At 49.9% G+C, this 18,804-nt stretch overlaps 1 protein-coding gene across 1 annotated transcript in view; it reads right to left on the minus strand.

Moving 5' to 3' along the window:
• Positions 1 to 452: 452 nt before the first annotated feature.
• The window catches only part of PCARE (photoreceptor cilium actin regulator), a 34,501-nt gene continuing 16,149 nt past the window's right edge, over positions 453 to 18,804 (minus strand). The window contains exon 2 of the mRNA XM_075337933.1: positions 453 to 899. Within this exon, the coding sequence (XP_075194048.1) occupies positions 770 to 899 (130 nt within the window). The 3' untranslated portion in view covers positions 453 to 769. The remainder of the gene's footprint in view (positions 900 to 18,804) is intronic.

Here is an 18,804-nt window from a genome sequence, read left to right on the forward strand (position 1 = left end):
GAGTTGGGATGAGCCTTGGGCCATGCTGTCTTTCTAAAGGCGGCCAGGCCAGCGGACGAGAGCACCCACTGACCCCCGTGTCTCCACAAGAGAGCACCCACTGACCCCCGTGTCTCCACAAGAGAGCACCCACTGACCCCCGTGTCTCCACAGGAGAGCACCCACTGACCTCCGTGTCTCCACAGGAGAGCACCCACTGACCTCCGTGTCTCCACAGGAGAGCACCCACTGACCCCCGTGTCTCCACAGGAGAGCACCCACTGACCCCCGTGTCTCCACAGGAGAGCACCCACTGACCCCCGTGTCTCCACAGGAGAGCACCCACTGACCTCCGTGTCTCCACACCCCCCATTCCCCATCTTGTCAGGAAAAAAACAAAAATGTAGAAATTTTTGCAAATTTATTAAACAAGAAAAACTGAAATATCACATGATCATAAGTATTCAGCCCCTTTGCTCAGACACTCATGTGTAAGTCCCATGCTGTCCATTTCCTTGTGATCCTCCTTGAGTTGGTTCTGCTCCTTCAGTGGGGTCCGGCTGTGTGTAATTAGACGTGGTTTGGGAAGGCGCACACCTGTGTATAGTCATGGCTATCACCACTGAGTACATATAAGTCTCTCCAGTGCAATTCTGCACAAACGTATTTACAGAGATCACAGATCAGGGAATATGCCCACATAAAGCACGTCATGATGGCGACCCCGCGTCTTTCCAGCCCTTGTTGCAGCTTGTAGATGAGGGTGTCATCGAGGTCAGGGCCGGCTCATTCATTCCTTCTGGAGTCCCTGTCCCACCACGCACAGCTCGGATTGTGCGGACACCTGGCCGGCTGCTCGGGGGTCCGATAAGCCCTGGCTGCTCGCAGGCTCGCTGTCCTTCTGCGCGAATTCCTCAGCTCTGAAATGAGAAAAGAGGCTTATTGCTGAGACACTAACGAGAGATGACGTTATTATGCTAAGCGTATGGCGGTAATCGCATTAATAAGACTCATACTGGGAGCAGTATAATCCCGCGGCTGCAGCATTTACACAACATGTCTCTCTGATTACTGGAAAACGCTCCTCAGAGGCAAACAACAGAGCGAATTATGTGAGCACAACCTTATACCATGCGGGGCGTATGACACACGGTAAACGCTGCGCAACACGACCAGGAGGTGAGGACAGAACGCAGCAAAGTAACAACATAGGAGAGGGAATCATTAATACCGTCTCCTCCGTCATCAGTATTCAGTGACCGCCCGTCTCCCCCATCCTCAGTATTCAGTGACCGCCCGTCTCCTCCATCCTCAGTATTCAGTGACCGCTCGTCTCCTCCATCCTCAGTATTCAGTGACTGCCCGTCTCCTCCGTCCTCAGTATTCAGTGACCGCCCGTCACCTCCATCCTCAGTATTCAGTGACCGCTCGTCTCCTCCATCCTCAGTATTCAGTGACCGCTCGTCTCCTCCATCCTCAGTATTCAGTGACCGCCCGTCTCCTCCATCCTCAGTATTCAGTGACCGCCTGTGTCCTCCATCCTCAGTATTCAGTGACCACCCGTCTCCTCCGTCCTCAGTATTCAGTGACCGCCCGTCTCCTCCATCCTCAGTATTCAGTGACCACCCGTCTCCTCCGTCCTCAGTATTCAGTGACCGCCCGTCACCTCCATCCTCAGTATTCAGTGACCGCCCGTCTCCTCCATCCTCAGTATTTGGTAACTACACATCGTCTCCTTTGTCCTCAATATTCAGTGACCGCCCGTCTCCTCCGTCCTCAGTATTCAGTGACTGCCCGTCTCCTCCATCCTCAGTATTCAGTGACCGCCCGTCTCCTCCATCATCAGTATTTGGTAACTACGCATCGTCTCCTTTGTCGTCAGTATTCGGTGACCGCCTGTCGTCTCCATCCTCGGAATTCGTTGACTGCCCATCGCCTCAGTATTTAGCCACTGAATACTAAGGATGGAGGCAATGGTCAGTCACCAGATACTAATGATGGAGGCGAAGGATTGGGTGCCAAAATCTGAGGATGGAGATGACAGGCGGTCACCGAATACTGAGGATGGAGGAGACGGGCGGTCACTGAATACTGAGGATGGAGGAGACAGGCGGTCACTGAATACTGAGGATGGAGGAGACAGGCAGTCACTGAATACTGAGGAAGGAGGAGGCGGGAGGTCACTGAATACTGAGGATGGAGGCAATGGTCAGTCACCAGATACTAATGATGGAGGCGAAGGGCGGGTGCCAAAATCTGAGGATGGAGACGACAGGCAGTCACTGAATACTGAGGATGGAGGAGACGGTCAGTCACTGAATACTGAGGAAGGAGGAGACGGGCGGTCACCGAATACTGAGGATGGAGGAGACGGGCGGTCACCGAATACTGAGGATGGAGGAGACGGGCGGTCACCGAATACTGAGGATGGAGGAGACGGGCGGTCACCGAATACTGAGGATGGAGGAGACGGGCGGTCACCGAATACTGAGGATGGAGGAGACGGGCGGTCACCGAATACTGAGGATGGAGGAGACGGGCGGTCACCGAATACTGAGGATGGAGGAGACGGGCGGTCACCGAATACTGAGGATGGAGGAGACGGGCGGTCACCGAATACTGAGGATGGAGGAGACGGGCGGTCACCGAATACTGAGGATGGAGGAGACGGGCGGTCACCGAATACTGAGGATGGAGGAGACGGGCGGTCACCGAATACTGAGGATGGAGGAGACGGGCGGTCACCGAATACTGAGGATGGAGGAGACGGGCGGTCACCGAATACTGAGGATGGAGGAGACGGGCGGTCACCGAATACTGAGGATGGAGGAGACGGGCGATCACCGAATAATGAGGATGGAGGAGACGGGCGGTCACTGAATAATGAGGATGGAGGAGACGGGCAGTCACTGAATACTGAGGATGGAGGAGACGGGCGGTCACCGAATACTGAGGATGGAGGAGACGTGCAGTCACTGAATAATGAGGATGGAGGAGACGGGCGGTCACTGAATACTGAGGATGGAGGAGACGGGCGGTCACAGATTACTGATTACTTTATGTGTCTCTTCGCTCATAAGTACAGGCCACATCTCATATTCAAACCCATAGAGTTCTCGACCATTACCCCCCCAAATCCCGATCTCCCTTCACACAGCCATAGAATTAAAGGGGGCTATCTAATTAGACAGCCAGTGATTGGCTGCAGCAGTCATATGTCTGGAGTAGGAAGTGAAGGGGCTGGGGACACGAAAAGGGTCAAAACATGACCAGAGACTTATTAGTAAAGTGGTATTTTTTTTTTATTATTTTATGTTATTAGACAATTTTCAAAACTTTTTTTACTGTTTGAAAAGTCCCATTAAAGAGGACGTCACCAGGTCACAATAGAGCCTATTGGAAGCAGTAAATAATAAGGCGCATATCTCTGGAACCATACGGTGGATTTTATAAATAAAAAAGAACGGATACTCAGGGAGAGAAGGAATAAAAAAGGACTAATTTGGACTTGATGACAGGCTCCTTTTAAGTGATAACATTTGTCTATCTTCAGCCACCACTAGAGGGAGCTCACTGTGATCTGTTTATACAGCTGCCATTGTAATCAGCAGGAAAGCTATGAATGTATCTGCATGTATGTCCCTGGGTGACTAGACCAGCCTTTTATAGGAGACGGCTCTGCCAGGAAGGCAGGTGATCTCCTGAATCCTTGAAAATGTGCGTATACTGTGCGCGTCTCACTTCTTTTTGCCAGCACTGATCTGAAGCTGCTCAGATCGCTGTTTTTGGAAAGATTTAACAACCCTTGCACTATTCCCATACTGCAGAGGCAAAGCTGCCTCTAGTTGTAGCAAGGTGGTATGCACAGTTTGAGTGCACAGTACGGTGGAGCGCACAGTTTGAGTGCACAGTAAGGTGGAGCGCACAGTTTGAGTGCACAGTAAGGTGGAGCGCACAGTTTGAGTGCACAGTAAGGTGGAGCGCACAGTTTGAGTACACATTACAGTAGAGCGCACAGATTGAGTGCACAGTAAGGTGGAGCGCACAATATGAGTGCACAGTAAAGTGGAGCGCACAGTTTGAGCACACAGTAAGAGGTGGAGTGCACAGTATGGTGGAGCACATAGTTTGAGCGCACAGTACGGGGGAGGGCACAGTTTGAGTGCACAGTATGGTGGAGGGCACAATATGAGTGCACAGTACGGTGGAGCGCACAGTTTGAATGCACAGTATCGTGGAGCGCACAGTATGAGCACACAGTAAGGTGGAGTGCACAGATTGAGTGCACAGTAAGGTGGAGCGCACAGTTTGAGTGCACAGTAAGGTGGAGTGCACAGTTTGAGGGCACAGTAAGGTGGAGTGCACAGTTTGAGGGCACAGTAAGGTGGAGTGCACAGATTGAGTGCACAGTAAGGTGGAGCGCACAGTTTGAGTGCACAGTAAGGTGGAGCGCATAGTACAGTGGAGCACACAGTTTGAGTGCACAGTAAGGTGGAGCGCACAGTTTGAGTGCACAGTAAGGTGGAGTGCACAGATTGAGTGCACAGTAAGGTGAAGTGCACAGTTTGAGTGCACAGTAAGGTGGAGCGCACAGTTTGAGTGCACAGTAAGGTGGAGCGCACAGTTTGAGTTCACAGTAAGGTGGAGCGCACAGTTTGAGTGCACAGTAAGGTGGAGCGCACAGTTTGAGTACACATTACAGTAGAGCGCACAGATTGAGTGCACAGTAAGGTGGAGCGCACAATATGAGTGCACAGTAAAGTGGAGCGCACAGTTTGAGCACACAGTAAGAGGTGGAGTGCACAGTATGGTGGAGCACATAGTTTGAGCGCACAGTACGGGGGAGGGCACAGTTTGAGTGCACAGTATGGTGGAGGGCACAATATGAGTGCACAGTACGGTGGAGCGCACAGTTTGAATGCACAGTATCGTGGAGCGCACAGTATGAGCACACAGTAAGGTGGAGTGCACAGATTGAGTGCACAGTAAGGTGGAGCGCACAGTTTGAGTGCACAGTAAGGTGGAGTGCACAGTTTGAGGGCACAGTAAGGTGGAGTGCACAGTTTGAGGGCACAGTAAGGTGGAGTGCACAGATTGAGTGCACAGTAAGGTGGAGCGCACAGTTTGAGTGCACAGTAAGGTGGAGCGCATAGTACAGTGGAGCACACAGTTTGAGTGCACAGTAAGGTGGAGCGCACAGTTTGAGTGCACAGTAAGGTGGAGTGCACAGATTGAGTGCACAGTAAGGTGAAGTGCACAGTTTGAGTGCATATTACAGTGGAGCGCACAGATTGAGTGCACAGCAAGATGGAGCGCACAGTTTGAGTGCACAGTAAGGTGGAGTGCACAATATGAGTGCACAGTAAGGTGGAGCGCACAGTTTGAGTGCACAGTAAGGTGAAGTGCACAGTTTGAGTGCACAGTAAGGTGAAGTGCACAGTTTGAGTGCATATTACAGTGGAGCGCACAGATTGAGTGCACAGCAAGATGGAGCGCACAGTTTGAGTGCACAGTAAGGTGGAGCGCACAATATGAGTGCACAGTAAGGTGGAGCGCACAGTTTGAGTGCACAGTAAGGTGGAGCGCACAATATGAGTGCACAGTAAGGTGGAGCGCACAGTTTGAGTGCACAGTAAGGTGGAGTGCACAGATTGAGTGCACAGTAAGGTGAAGCGCACAGTTTGAGTGCATATTACAGTGGAGCGCACAGATTGAGTGCACAGCAAGGTGGAGTGCACAGTAAGGTGGGGGGCACAGTTTGAGCACACAGTAAGAGGTGGAGTGCACAGTACAGTGGAGCGCATAGTTTGAGTGCACAGTATGGTGGAGTGCACAGTATGAGCGCACAGTAAGGTGGAGTGCACAGTACGGTAGAGGGCATAGTTTGAATGCACAGTACGGTGGAGCGCATAGTTTGAGTGCACAGTATGGTGGAGTGCACAGTATGAGCGCACAGTAAGGTGGAGTGCACAGTACGGTAGAGGGCATAGTTTAAATGCACAGTACGGTGGAGCGCATAGTTTGAGTGCACAGTACGGTGGAGCGCATAGTTTGAGTGCACAGTTTGATGGAGTGCACAGTACGCGCTAGTGGATCTGCCATTCTGGTGCCATCAATCATCAGGACCGCACCGCCCTTCACATAAGGCAGAGGACTGGTGCACTGCTAAAGAAAAAGGATGCAAAAAAAAAACTTTAAAACCAAACTGTACAAAAGTCTAAAATGTGTTTCTTCAAAACGAGTGACTGTAACTGTACAATATTAGGTAATAAAGTGTAATAATCCTAAACTGGTTATGAAAAAGATGAACCATAGAAAAAAAATGATATAAAAGATTGTGCTGAGGGAGAGCGATATACACGAAAATCAATGACGCTGCACTCGTTTCTTACACAATTATGCGGGATCATCAGGGAGACATAAAACGCGTCAGACGCTCACACACAGAACTGTACCCGAAGCGGAGGACAAATGTTACCACTGATATTTAGATGACAAGCGATACAATATCCCGGCTGATGTCACAAATTGTCCAAGGAGCACAAAAGCTCGGATATCTAGAAATAAAGGATTATATTTTTGTCCCATCTCATAGCTCAGTGATGGCGAACCTGTGGCACTCCAGCTGTTGCAAAACTACAATTCCCATCATTGCTGGTGCAGATAGTGATATTTTGCAGGTGCTTTATCCTCCTAGTGACCGTCCTTCTGAGCATTGTGCCCATCTATGCTGTATGTGCAGCGTCTCCATCTCTCCCAGACTGTCACAAAGACTTTAGGATAGCGGGGAACCGGGTCTCCTAAACAGACCCTCAAGCTAGGGGGATTAATAAAGTGGTGAAAAGGGGTGTTTTTTTTGTTTTTTGTTCCAAATAAAGGATTATTTGGTGTTTGTGTTTATTTACTTTGATGGGGGGGGGGGGTCTCATAGACGCCTCCCATTACTAATTTAGGACTTCGTGGCAGCTGTGGGCTGTGATTAACCCCTTATTTCCCAGATTGTCTCCACACCAGGGCAATCGGGAAGAGCCAGGTAAAATGCCTGGACTGTCGCATCTAATGGATACATCAATTCCAAATGGCTGCTGGCTGATATTTTTTGGCTGGGGGCACCCAATAACCATAGGTCTCCCAAGCCTGAGAATACCAGCCCCCAGCTGTTGGGCTTTATCTGTGCTGGGTATCATAATACGGTATGGGGGTATCCTATTGTTGGCCAGACCACTGCCAGGGGGTGCTCAGGTCTGGGTTCGTTACTGTGGCTCGAGTGGCAGTCGGACCCGGGCTCGTGCAGCCGTCCGTCCTCACAACCGTAGAAAGGGTGTATTTACAGGGAAAGAGTTTGTCAGTGACGCCACCCGTAGGTAGCGGTGATGGCTGAGGACACCGCCGCTGCCTTGGTATGGGACGCCCGGGGCTGATGGAGCGGGGCAGCAAGGTGGAATCCCATCCACGGGTAGGGGAGGTGTAATCCTGGGGCTCGGAGGATGGTGCTTAGTAGCAGGGAGCAGTTGTTAAGAATGGACCGGATGGTACCGATGTACTCACTGTGGTAATGAATCACACAACGTCCATGTGGTAAACCAAGGTCGGATGCCGGGAGTCTCTGGAGGGATGTGCTGGGTCCCTTCCTCCTGCACTTGTGGTTTCTTGTGTGGTGACTTAATCCGCCTAAAACGGGGGAAATCCGCTCCCTGTATTCTGTGTATGGTGGGAGCTATTGCCCGTAAAATCTGACCCTTGGGATCTCTATGGGTTCTGACGGACACCCTATCCCCCGCGTTGGGCTTCCGATTCGCTCTCTGGGCTACTTGTGGGACAAAATCTGGAATCTTGTCCCCTTCTGGCTAATCGGCATGGCGCTCGAAGCAGTCCTCGCCCTGGGGTCCAGGCACCCCGACTGTGCACAGCATCCGGACCGGATCCCCGCTGTCGGCACCGACGGGCTACAACCCTGCCCCGGTCCACTTTAGGTTTCCCGCGACCGGATCTCCGTCGCCTGTGGCCCTGCTCTGCCGTCTCCCATCTAGTCCGTTCCGGTAGTCCCGTAGTCCAGGGGCTCCGACCCCTGACTACCACTTCACTCCTCCACTCAACTCTCAACTCAACTCAACTAAGAACTCAAAACTAACTGGTTCCCTCCCCTGACACCTCAGGACCCCTAGGTGGGCGTTCCCATCTGCCCGGTCCCGCCCACTTGTGTGTCCCTATGGTCCGGGGGTGGGGGGGTGACTAGGCTTTTGTGGCTGGTGTTACCTGTGTGTGGTGTGTAGGTGGAACTCCAAGGAGATGGTGATTCCTGCATCCAGGAGGGGTACAGTCATCTGTGACCACCTGGTTTTGCCAGGGCATCACACGATGCCAAATGTTTTTTATTTATTTATTTTACTGTACTATTTAGACCCGCCCACTGGTGTCTGTGATTGGAATCATCATACATGCTATCACTCAGCGTGGGGGCTCGTTTAACTGCAGCCAATCACATACACCGGTGGGAGGGGAAAGCAGTGCATATGCAATGAAGGTAATGAGCAGGCGCGGGAGCAGTGTGACATTCGCCCTGGTGAATCGGTAAGTATGATGCGCTTGCTCCTAACTATTTGCGCCAGATTCTGGTCCCCATGAACTTTATATGGGGACCAGCATCTGGCCAGATACCAGGGATCAATCCCCCGCGACCCAGGGGGGAAATGATCTGCACAGTGCGGACAGCAACATAGAAATCTCATAGATTTTGCTGGGGGAAGGAAATGCATGCATTTGGGTGCATCTTTGTGACCTAAAAACTTGCAGTGTGTGCATATAGCATTATTGATAATGTATTGCTACCACATATATTTCATAAAACTAATAAGTGAATTATAGGAGACTCCTGTCAAGAAGGTGATCAATCTGTGTTCATTCACTAAAATATAGAATTTATTAGTTTTTTCTTATATAACTGTTCTAACACAGAATTGTGACGCAGTATATATTTATACATTTATATTTCATACCAACAGGGGTGTTGTCTTCTTGTGTTTGGCAATGTACAGGATTAATTATCCCCAAGTTTCAACAAGTTTCCATATAAACGGGGAGTGGTGGAAAGAGACAACATGAAATAGGCTGCGACAACCCGAACCGGAGTCTCCTCAGGATTAGTCTCAGCTTTTCATAGAGAATAACAAATAAACATGGGAGAAGCCTCCGCCCGTCAGTCTGCAGCCAACCCTCTATTGTAGGCTCCATATCCCGGATTATGATTAGGTAGTATTAATAGGATGCCATGTGTGTCATCTCCGTCCAGCGATCGCACCACACACCCAGCCGTCTCTTCCTAACAACCCTTTTTAGATTACAGCTTCACTTGGGGGTAATTTTTGATAAAAGTAAGCAAACTGCTTAGATAGAAATTCCCTTATACAATTGCTTGTAAGAATTACACGTGCTTCGGCCACGGTAGTTGCGAAACGCGCGTCGGTGTGTCTGTAGGAGACCGTTGCACCACTACTTATTTGGACCATTGGTAATATTACTATGCATGATCTAAATGAATAGCTAAATGTTGCTTTATATAGATGTATATATAATCCCTCCACACATGTGAATATATTATATACCCCTTATAACAATTGATAGGGATTTTGATTCATATAGCTTTATTCAGCTTAAGAGAATATACTGTATATAACCTTTTGCCGATGTACATAGGTCCAACATAATTGCCAATAGGTGCCAGGCTCCCCTTATTTATTCCATCCGTCATCTGGGTTGATCCATTCGATTTTATGTATTTTAATGATTAATAAAGATGCTAATAATTGATTTATACAATTTGCATATGGTTTTTTGGTGTATCTATAGAGATTTGTGCAATAGGGCCATCCATATAAATATTGTGGTTTTGGTGTTGTAAGAATCACAGATTTCAGATCACTCACACCCTTAAAGGGGAATTCTGGTCTCTATAAATTATCATTTATCCACCGGACAAGGGATAAACTGTTACATCACAAAGCAATTGCCAAAATGGGGGCCCCAACCATCCAGACTGAATGGAGTAGAGGGTCATGCATATTAAAGTTCTGGTTTGCTCATCTTTACTTGTAAACCCAGTGTCACAATGACTATGGGATAGCGGGGAACCGGGGCTCCTAATCTGACCCTAAAGCCAGGGGACCCTCTGCTATCCTTAATCTCAGATATACTCCTGATGGTGGAGAGGCCAGAGTCTCTTTCCTGGTCCTGAACTGATTCTCTCTCCTTCCAGGGAGAGACAGGACAGGAGTGTGATAAAACGCACATATAAAGACAGACAAGGGAAAACCAAAACTCTGTCACACAGCACACGTAGGTAAAGACAATAAGAGATTCCGGAGAAAACAAGAGCAGGAAGGAAGCTACAAACAACAGGCGTAAACTCCACAACAGCTCCGAAAAATGAGCATAACTTTCACTGGAGAGTCTGGGACACCACACCTCACACACCAACAAGGAACAAACTATAGCTGGCATGGGTTGAAGGTTTCAACCAGCATAAATAGGAGGGAAGCAGATGTGATAGGTCTCCCCACAACATGTGACCAAAGGAGCAAGCAGACCAGCAGAGATTAACTCTTGCTAGCCTGCCTATGAATCAGCACACAGCAGGTCGATGCCCGAGTCTGCTTGTGTTGATCCCAGACAAGAGAAACTATCGGGCGGAGGGTCAGAATCTGCAATCTGAACAGTGCCCAAAGCCACCATAACAATTGGCGAACTCTGTGTAACACTCAGCTTCAAATGTGTTTACCAGGTTCTGAAGTTAACCTCTCCACCCATATGAGCAAACTTCTGAATTGTTGGGGTTGTGACTGATGGCCCCCCTAGTGATTTTGATAAAGGGATGCCCCGTCTGAATGGACTGGAGATACGATCCATTAGTTCTGTCTTAAAATGCCAGATAGCAGAGAATAGCGCTATGCTATCTCTTGTTGTTCCATAAATACGGTAATAAATAGTAAATATCGCGTAGGTTCCCATGCTCAACCTCTGCTCCATTCAGATGCTCAGCAGTGCTCGTCCTCTGGGTCAGTGGGGTGCAGTGATCGGACCCCTAGCAATTAGGAAGTTATTCCCTATCCCATGGGATAACTTTTAAACCTTGTACAAACACTGTGTCTAAAGGCCACGTCACACTAAGCAACATCGCTGCTGAGGCACAACTTGCTAGCGATGTTGCTGTGTGTGACATCCAGCAACAACCTGGCCCCTGCTGTGAGGTCGCCGGTTGTTGCTGAATGTCCTGGGACATTTTTTAGTTGTTGCTGTCCCGCTGTGAAGCACAGATCGCTGTGTGTGACAGCGAGACAGCAACAACTAAATGTGCAGGCAGCAGGAGCCGGCTTCTGCGGAGGCTGGTAACCACGGTAAACATCGGGTAACCAAGAAGCCCTTCCCTTGGTTACCCGATATTTACCTTCGTTACCAGCGTCCGCCACTCTCAGCTGTCAGTGCCGGCTCCCTGCTCCCTGCACACGTAGCTGGAGTACACATCGGGTAATTAACCCGATGTGTGCTGCAGCTACACGTGCAGGGAGCAGGGAGCCGGCACTGGCAGTGTGAGAGCGGGGACGCTGGTAACGAAGGTAAATATCGGGTAACAAAGGGAAGGGCTTCTTGGTTACCCGATGTTTACCTTGGTTACCAGCGTCCGCAGAAGCCGGCTCCCTGCTGCTTGCACACATAGCCAGACTACACATCGGGTAATTAACCCGATGTGTACTGTGGCTAGATGTGCAGGGAGCCAGCGCTAAGCGGTGTGCGCTGGTAACCAAGGTAAATATCGGGTTGATTACCCGATATTTACCTTAGTTACCAAGCGCAGCATCACTTCCATGCGGCGCTGCTGGCTGGGGGCTGGTCACTGGTTGCTGGTGAGATCTGCCTGTGTGACAGCTCACCAGCAACCCGTGTAGCGACGCTCCAGCGATCCCTGCCAGGTCAGGTTGCTGGTGGGATCGCTGGAGCGTCGCTTAGTGTGACATCTCACCAGCTACCTCCTAGCAACTTACCAGCGATCCCTATCAGGTTGTATTGTTGTTGGGATCGCTGGTAAGTTGTTTAGTGTGACTGGGCCTTAAGCCTAGGTTCACACTTCCGTTAAATTGTATCAGTCACAATCCGCTGCTCTGGTAAACAACGGAATCCGTTTGGCAGATTCCATTATTCCCATAGACTTGTATGAGCGGCGGATTGTGACTGATGATGCTGCGTTGCACCTTCCGCCTGACTGATCAGTCGCGGAACGACTGACCGCCGGGCGTAAGGAACGCAGCCTGTAACGTTTTTTGAGCAGCGCAATCCGTAGGATTTCGCTGCGCATGCTCACTCTGGCTACATGCACACGTAACCAGGATACACATTGGGTTACTAAGCAATGCGCTTTGGTTAGTTACCCGATATTTACACTGGTTACGTGTGCAGGGAGCCAGCGCTAAGCGGTGTAAGCTGGTAACCAGTGTAAATATCGGGTAACCAAGCAAAAAGTGCTTTGCTTACCCGATATTTACCTTGGCTGTGCAGGGAGCCCGACACTTCACCGCTCGGCTCCGCCCCCTCCTGCACTCCGCATGTATACACACACACACAGACACACACACACACACAGACACACACACAGACACACACACACACACTCACACTCATCTGTCCTGCAGTCCCCGCGGCACTGACGTCCTCAGCGCCACGGCACCGCTCGGCTCCACCCACCCCGAACTCCGCCCCCGCACACAACGGAGTCCGACAATGAATTCTGTTCATTGTCATCCGTTGTACAACGCATCAGTCACATGCGTCAAGCAACGCAAGTGACTGATGCAAAACAACGGAAGTGTGAACCTAGCCTTAGGAGGAAAAATGATGACCCCACCAAATACATGGGTATATCAGAACCATCAAATCCCAGATGTAATAGTTTACACTGTTAATATAAAATGTGTCCATGTAACAATGTAACAATTGAACTTGAGATATCACTAAATCAGCCGACCGATGCCCAACCTCCCCCGTGCCCTTGTCCTCCATTCTCCGGATTGACTTTGAGAGAAATTAGCAAAGCCGTAAAGTCGTCGCTCACTTTTACAATGTAGTCGCCCCGTGGTATGAAGTTTGTCATTACCCAATGCTTTGATTCACAAACCTACTAAAACTGTATCGGCCAAAATAGGATGCAAATAAGAAGATCTGCAGATCCCAGCAACAAAGGAGTACGATATATCAAAAATATAGTAAAAATGAGCTCCCACCGCTATAGCACAAGTAATGACATATAAATAATTAGTCATGTCTACGGAAACGACTCCTAAATAAACCGAGGAGCCCATTTATTCCCAAGAACTTTCTCTTTCTTTTGATGTGACTAAATATAATCATCTCCCCGGTCGGTCATTAATTACCCCCGACTTTTTGTCATGACATCAATTTACTTAATGATATTACTTTGATAGATGGGATGAAGTAAGCAGAGCCTGGTAAAAGGATGAGCAGGCCTCACCTCTGCAACTTTCCTTCACCCTTCATTGATCTTTGCTCAAAGTCTTTATATTGGTAAGGCCCGTTTCACACGTCAGTGAAAAACACTGACGTTTTTCACTGGCGTGTAAAAGAAGCACATGTCCCTGCGTGTGCTGTGAATCTCGGCACACGTGGGTTGTCTAAGTGCAATCCGGGCTCCGTTCTCCGTGGCCCGTGATTGCACTTAGAAATCAACTCACCTGTGCCCGCTCCCGCTCTCCGTGGTGCTGATCGCTCCCGCGGTGCAGCATCCGGCCGGCACTGACCCCCGCAGCAGCTGCTTCCGGGTCGGCTGTGTCGTGCATCATTAAGATGCGCGACAGTAATCAGCCGGCACAGAAGGAGCAGGGAGAACGGGCTGCAGAGGACATCGCTGGACGCCGGGTGAGTTAAAATGTTTATTATTTTAAATGCACGTTTTTTTCTGGCACGTGTTTCACTGATCACACCACTGCGTGGTCCGTGGAACATCAGTGATGCCAGAAAAAAATGGACATGTCTCCGTGCAGCAATCACGCACACGCGGGTACGCCGCACGGAGACACGTGCAGTGACAAATCACTGACGTGTGAGCAGACCCATTCATTATAATGGCTCTGCGTATGTCAGTGATTCTGGTACGTTTAAAAAAAAAAGCACAAACGTCCCAGAATCACTGACGTGTGAAACGGGCCTAAAGGATGGCAATGCTGGAGAAAGCCAGGCACCAAGATGACCTCAGCAGGTACAGACCTCAGCAGGTGCAGACCTCAGCAGGTACAGACCTCAGCAGGTACAGACCTCAGCAGGTACAGACCTCAGCAGGTACAGACCTCAGCAGGTACAGACCTCAGCAGGGGCAGACCTCAGCAGGTGCAGACCTCAGCAGGTACAGACCTCAGCAGGGGCAGACCTCAGCAGGTACAGACCTCAGCAGGTGCAGACAGACCTCAGCAGGTACAGACAGACCTCAGCAGGTACAGACAGACCTCAGCAGGTGCAGACCTCAGCAGGTGCAGACCTCAGCAGGTGCAGACCTCAGCAGGTGCAGACCTCAGCAGGTGCAGACCTCAGCAGGTACAGACAGAGCTCAGCAGGTACAGACAGACCTCAGCAGGCACAGACCTCAGCAGGTACAGACAGACCTCAGCAGGTACAGACCTCAGCAGGTGCAGACCTCAGCAGGTACAGACCTCAGCAGGCACAGACCTCAGCAGGTACAGACAGAGCTCAGCAGGCACAGACAGACCTCAGCAGGCACAGACCTCAGCAGGTACAGACAGACCTCAGCAGGTACAGACAGACCTCAGCAGGTACAGACAGACCTCAGCAGGTACAGACAGACCTCAGCAGGCACAGACCTCAGCAGGTACAGACAGACCTCAGCAGGCACAGACCTCAGCAGGTACAGACAGACCTCAGCAGGTGCAGACAGACCTCAGCAGGTACAGACAGACCTCAGCAGGCACAGACCTCAGCAGGCACAGACCTCAGCAGGTACAGACAGACCTCAGCAGGTGCAGACCTCAGCAGGTACAGACAGACCTCAGCAGGCACAGACAGACCTCAGCAGGCACAGACCTCAGCAGGTACAGACAGACCTCAGCAGGTACAGACCTCAGCAGGTACAGACAGACCTCAGCAGGCACAGACCTCAGCAGGCACAGACAGACCTCAGCAGGCACAGACCTCAGCAGGCACAGACAGACCTCAGCAGGCACAGACCTCAGCAGGCACAGACAGACCTCAGCAGGCACAGACCTCAGCAGGCACAGACAGACCTCAGCAGGCACAGACCTCAGCAGGTACAGACAGACCTCAGCAGGTACAGACCTCAGCAGGTACAGACAGACCTCAGCAGGTACAGACAGACCTCAGCAGGTACAGACAGACCTCAGCAGGTACAGACAGACCTCAGCAGGTACAGACAGACCTCAGCAGGCACAGACCTAAGCAGGCACAGACCTCAGCAGGCACAGACAGACCTCAGCAGGCACAGACCTCAGCAGGTACAGACAGACCTCAGCAGGTGCAGACCTCAGCAGGTACAGACCTCAGCAGGTACAGACAGACCTCAGCAGGTACAGACCTCAGCAGGTACAGACAGACCTCAGCAGGTACAGACCTCAGCAGGTACAGACAGACCTCAGCAGGTACAGACCTCAGCAGGTACAGACAGACCTCAGCAGGTACAGACAGACCTCAGCAGGTACAGACCTCAGCAGGTACAGACCTCAGCAGGTACAGACCTCAGCAGGTACAGACAGACCTCAGCAGGTGCAGACCTCAGCAGGTGCAGACAGACCTCAGCAGGTACAGACCTCAGCAGGTACAGAGAGACCTCAGCAGGTACAGACCTCAGCAGGTACAGACAGACCTCAGCAGGTACAGACAGACCTCAGCAGGTACAGACAGACCTCAGCAGGTACAGACAGACCTCAGCAGGTACAGACCTCAGCAGGTACAGACAGACCTCAGCAGGTACAGACAGACCTCAGCAGGTACAGACCTCAGCAGGTACAGACCTCAGCAGGTACAGACAGACCTCAGCAGGTGCAGACCTCAGCAGGTGCAGACAGACCTCAGCAGGTACAGACCTCAGCAGGTACAGACAGACCTCAGCAGGTGCAGACAGACCTCAGCAGGTACAGACCTCAGCAGGTGCAGACAGACCTCAGCAGGTACAGACCTCAGCAGGTACAGACCTCAGCAGAAAAAAACAGACAAAAATATCCATGAGGAACAAGTGTAAATCTTCAGTAGAAAATGTAACATGACTAAACAGTCTAGCTCAATGAAGTATAGAATGTCCTGTGTAGACGTCTATCACTATCAATACATGCAAACCACTATAGACATAGTAAACAGACAGGAGAGCAAGCGTGGTTGTATTGCAAAAGATAAATATCTGATTTTTATTGTATCATAAAACATCTATTGTTAGATGCAGCACAAGTTTATACAATTAAAGTACAAAAAACAGAGGGCACCATGGCACAGAGCAACATTAGTCAAAAGCTCACATGGCAGATATAATGGCAACACATGTACATAATCATTAAATACAAATTACAAAGTTTTGTGCCATGTGAAACCAGAGAGCAATAGCTGGTGTCCAAACCAAAAGATGAGTTGAACAGCACACTAGATATATCAATACATCCAAATAGCGTTACATACCAGTGGCTATGTGGGATGGAGGAGGATCACCAGTAGTTGATTAAAGTGCCAAAGTGCAAGAAACAGAGACCAAAGGGTCCCCCCTGAAACAGGTAACGCGCGTTTCACGTGTTTACGGTGTAACGCTTCGTCAGACCAAGGAGGGGTGGTGACTCATTGATTCCAAGGACCTTTTAAAAGGAGCATGTGATGTATCATGTGGATGGAAAGAAACCAGTCAGTGAAGATCTTTCGGCGTCCCTGTATACTAATATTAACCATGATGATGGCCTGGAGGCAGTCCGCTTCTTCCTGGGCAATACCAACCGCGATGGCCATTTATGTGAGCTGATCCTTGAGCTGCTCCACTTTATCCTGACACAGAACTTTTTTATTTTCAAAGACCGGTTTTATTTACAGACTAGAGGCACTGCGATGGGCGCGGCCTGTGCGCCTTCGTACGCTAATCTGTTCCTCGGCCATTGGGAGAGGGACATGTTTGGCGACGGGGGCGTGCCGGCCGCTGCCCATGCGCAGTGCTGGTTAAGGTACATCGACGATGTTTTTATTTTGTGGCAGGGTACGGTGGAGCAGCTCTCGGATTTTATGGTTGCTTTAAATCATAATTCTTTGAACCTCAAGCTCAACTTTAGATATAATTTACAGTCTATTGATTTTTTGGACATTATGATCGGGGTTGACCGTGGTCGGCAACTACAGATGGATGTCTTTAGGAAGCCCACCTCGGTCAACTCCCTTCTACATGCTTCATCATCTCACCTTTTTAGTACCATTCAAGCCATCCCGGTTGGACAATTTCTCAGGATGAAGCGGATTTGCTCGACATCTGAGAATTTTCAGTCCCAGGCCAATGACCTAACATCCAGTTGGGTGATAGGGGATACAGCCGCCGGGTTATCAAGAAAGGGTATAATAGGGCAAAAAACACACAGCGATTGGAGCTCCTGCAGCCATCCGGTCGGGCGAATACGGGGGCAGGAGAGGCACGATTCATATCTGTCTTTAACCATGAATGGCATAATATGCGTGCCATTTTGAACAAATACTGGCCAATACTAAAATCTGACCCTTCTCTTAAGGATTTGGTCCCAGACTACCCTTTAATGACGGCAAGACGCTCAAGAAACTTACGAGATCTTCTCGTACATAGTCACTATGTCCCTGTGACCCCTCACCCATTCGGTTCTGTTAATCCTGTCCGTGGGTGTTTTCCGTGTGGTCACTGTCTCGCATGCACCAATGTCTCTCGCAGTAAGACCTTTTCCACCGCTGATGGTAGCCGGACCTTCGATATTAGGAGCTTCATCTCATGCGCTACCTCTTATGTCATCTATTACGCGACGTGCAGCTGTCCCAAGATATATGTAGGTCTAACCTCTAGGGAGCTGCGAGTGAGAGTGCGGGAACATGTGAGAGACATTGGTGCGGCGAAGACGGTGACGGACACTTCCACTCTGAAAACTCTCCCAAGACATTTTTTGCATCACCACGGATGTAATGCGAGATCTTTGAGAGTCACAGGGATAGACGTCGTACATTGTGGTAATAGGGGCGGGAATTTCAAAAAAATTCTCGCCCAAAAAGAGATTAAATGGATTGTCATGTTGGGTACTATGGTCCCGTCTGGACTGAATGAGTCCCTTAGCTTCGCTTCCTTCCTATAGATCCCTGTTCCCCCCCCCTTTCCCCCCCCATCCTCTTCTCTTTTCTCTTTTTTTAGAGGGGTTCTTTTGACTACAACTTTATTGGGGGTATTTTTGTATGATACACTTATTTTAACCTGTCTTACTTCTCTGCTGCATGTGTTTTTATGCCATGTGTGCTTCTTCTTTTTTGCAGCCTTTTCTCTTGTCTCCTTGGGACCTTTTTTGGTTTCCACCATATGACTGCCTGAGCACATCGTTCATCTGGATTGTGTTTATGAGAAGGCTTCCTCCAGGACAATCTGGAACATGCTTTGGACTTTGGATGTGGGACGATCACTGTTATTTATGAATTATTGTTATTTCGTTATTTGTCCCCTCTTATCCTGAAAATCTCCATGTGCTGTTGCCGTTTGGGAGCCTGTGTATTTATTTCTCTATGTTCCAGCATGTGTTGTGCGCGCGTGCGCGGTCCTCGCTCTCTCCC

This window comes from Anomaloglossus baeobatrachus, chromosome 3, assembly GCF_048569485.1.
Source record: "Anomaloglossus baeobatrachus isolate aAnoBae1 chromosome 3, aAnoBae1.hap1, whole genome shotgun sequence".
Classification (NCBI taxonomy): domain Eukaryota; kingdom Metazoa; phylum Chordata; class Amphibia; order Anura; family Aromobatidae; genus Anomaloglossus; species Anomaloglossus baeobatrachus.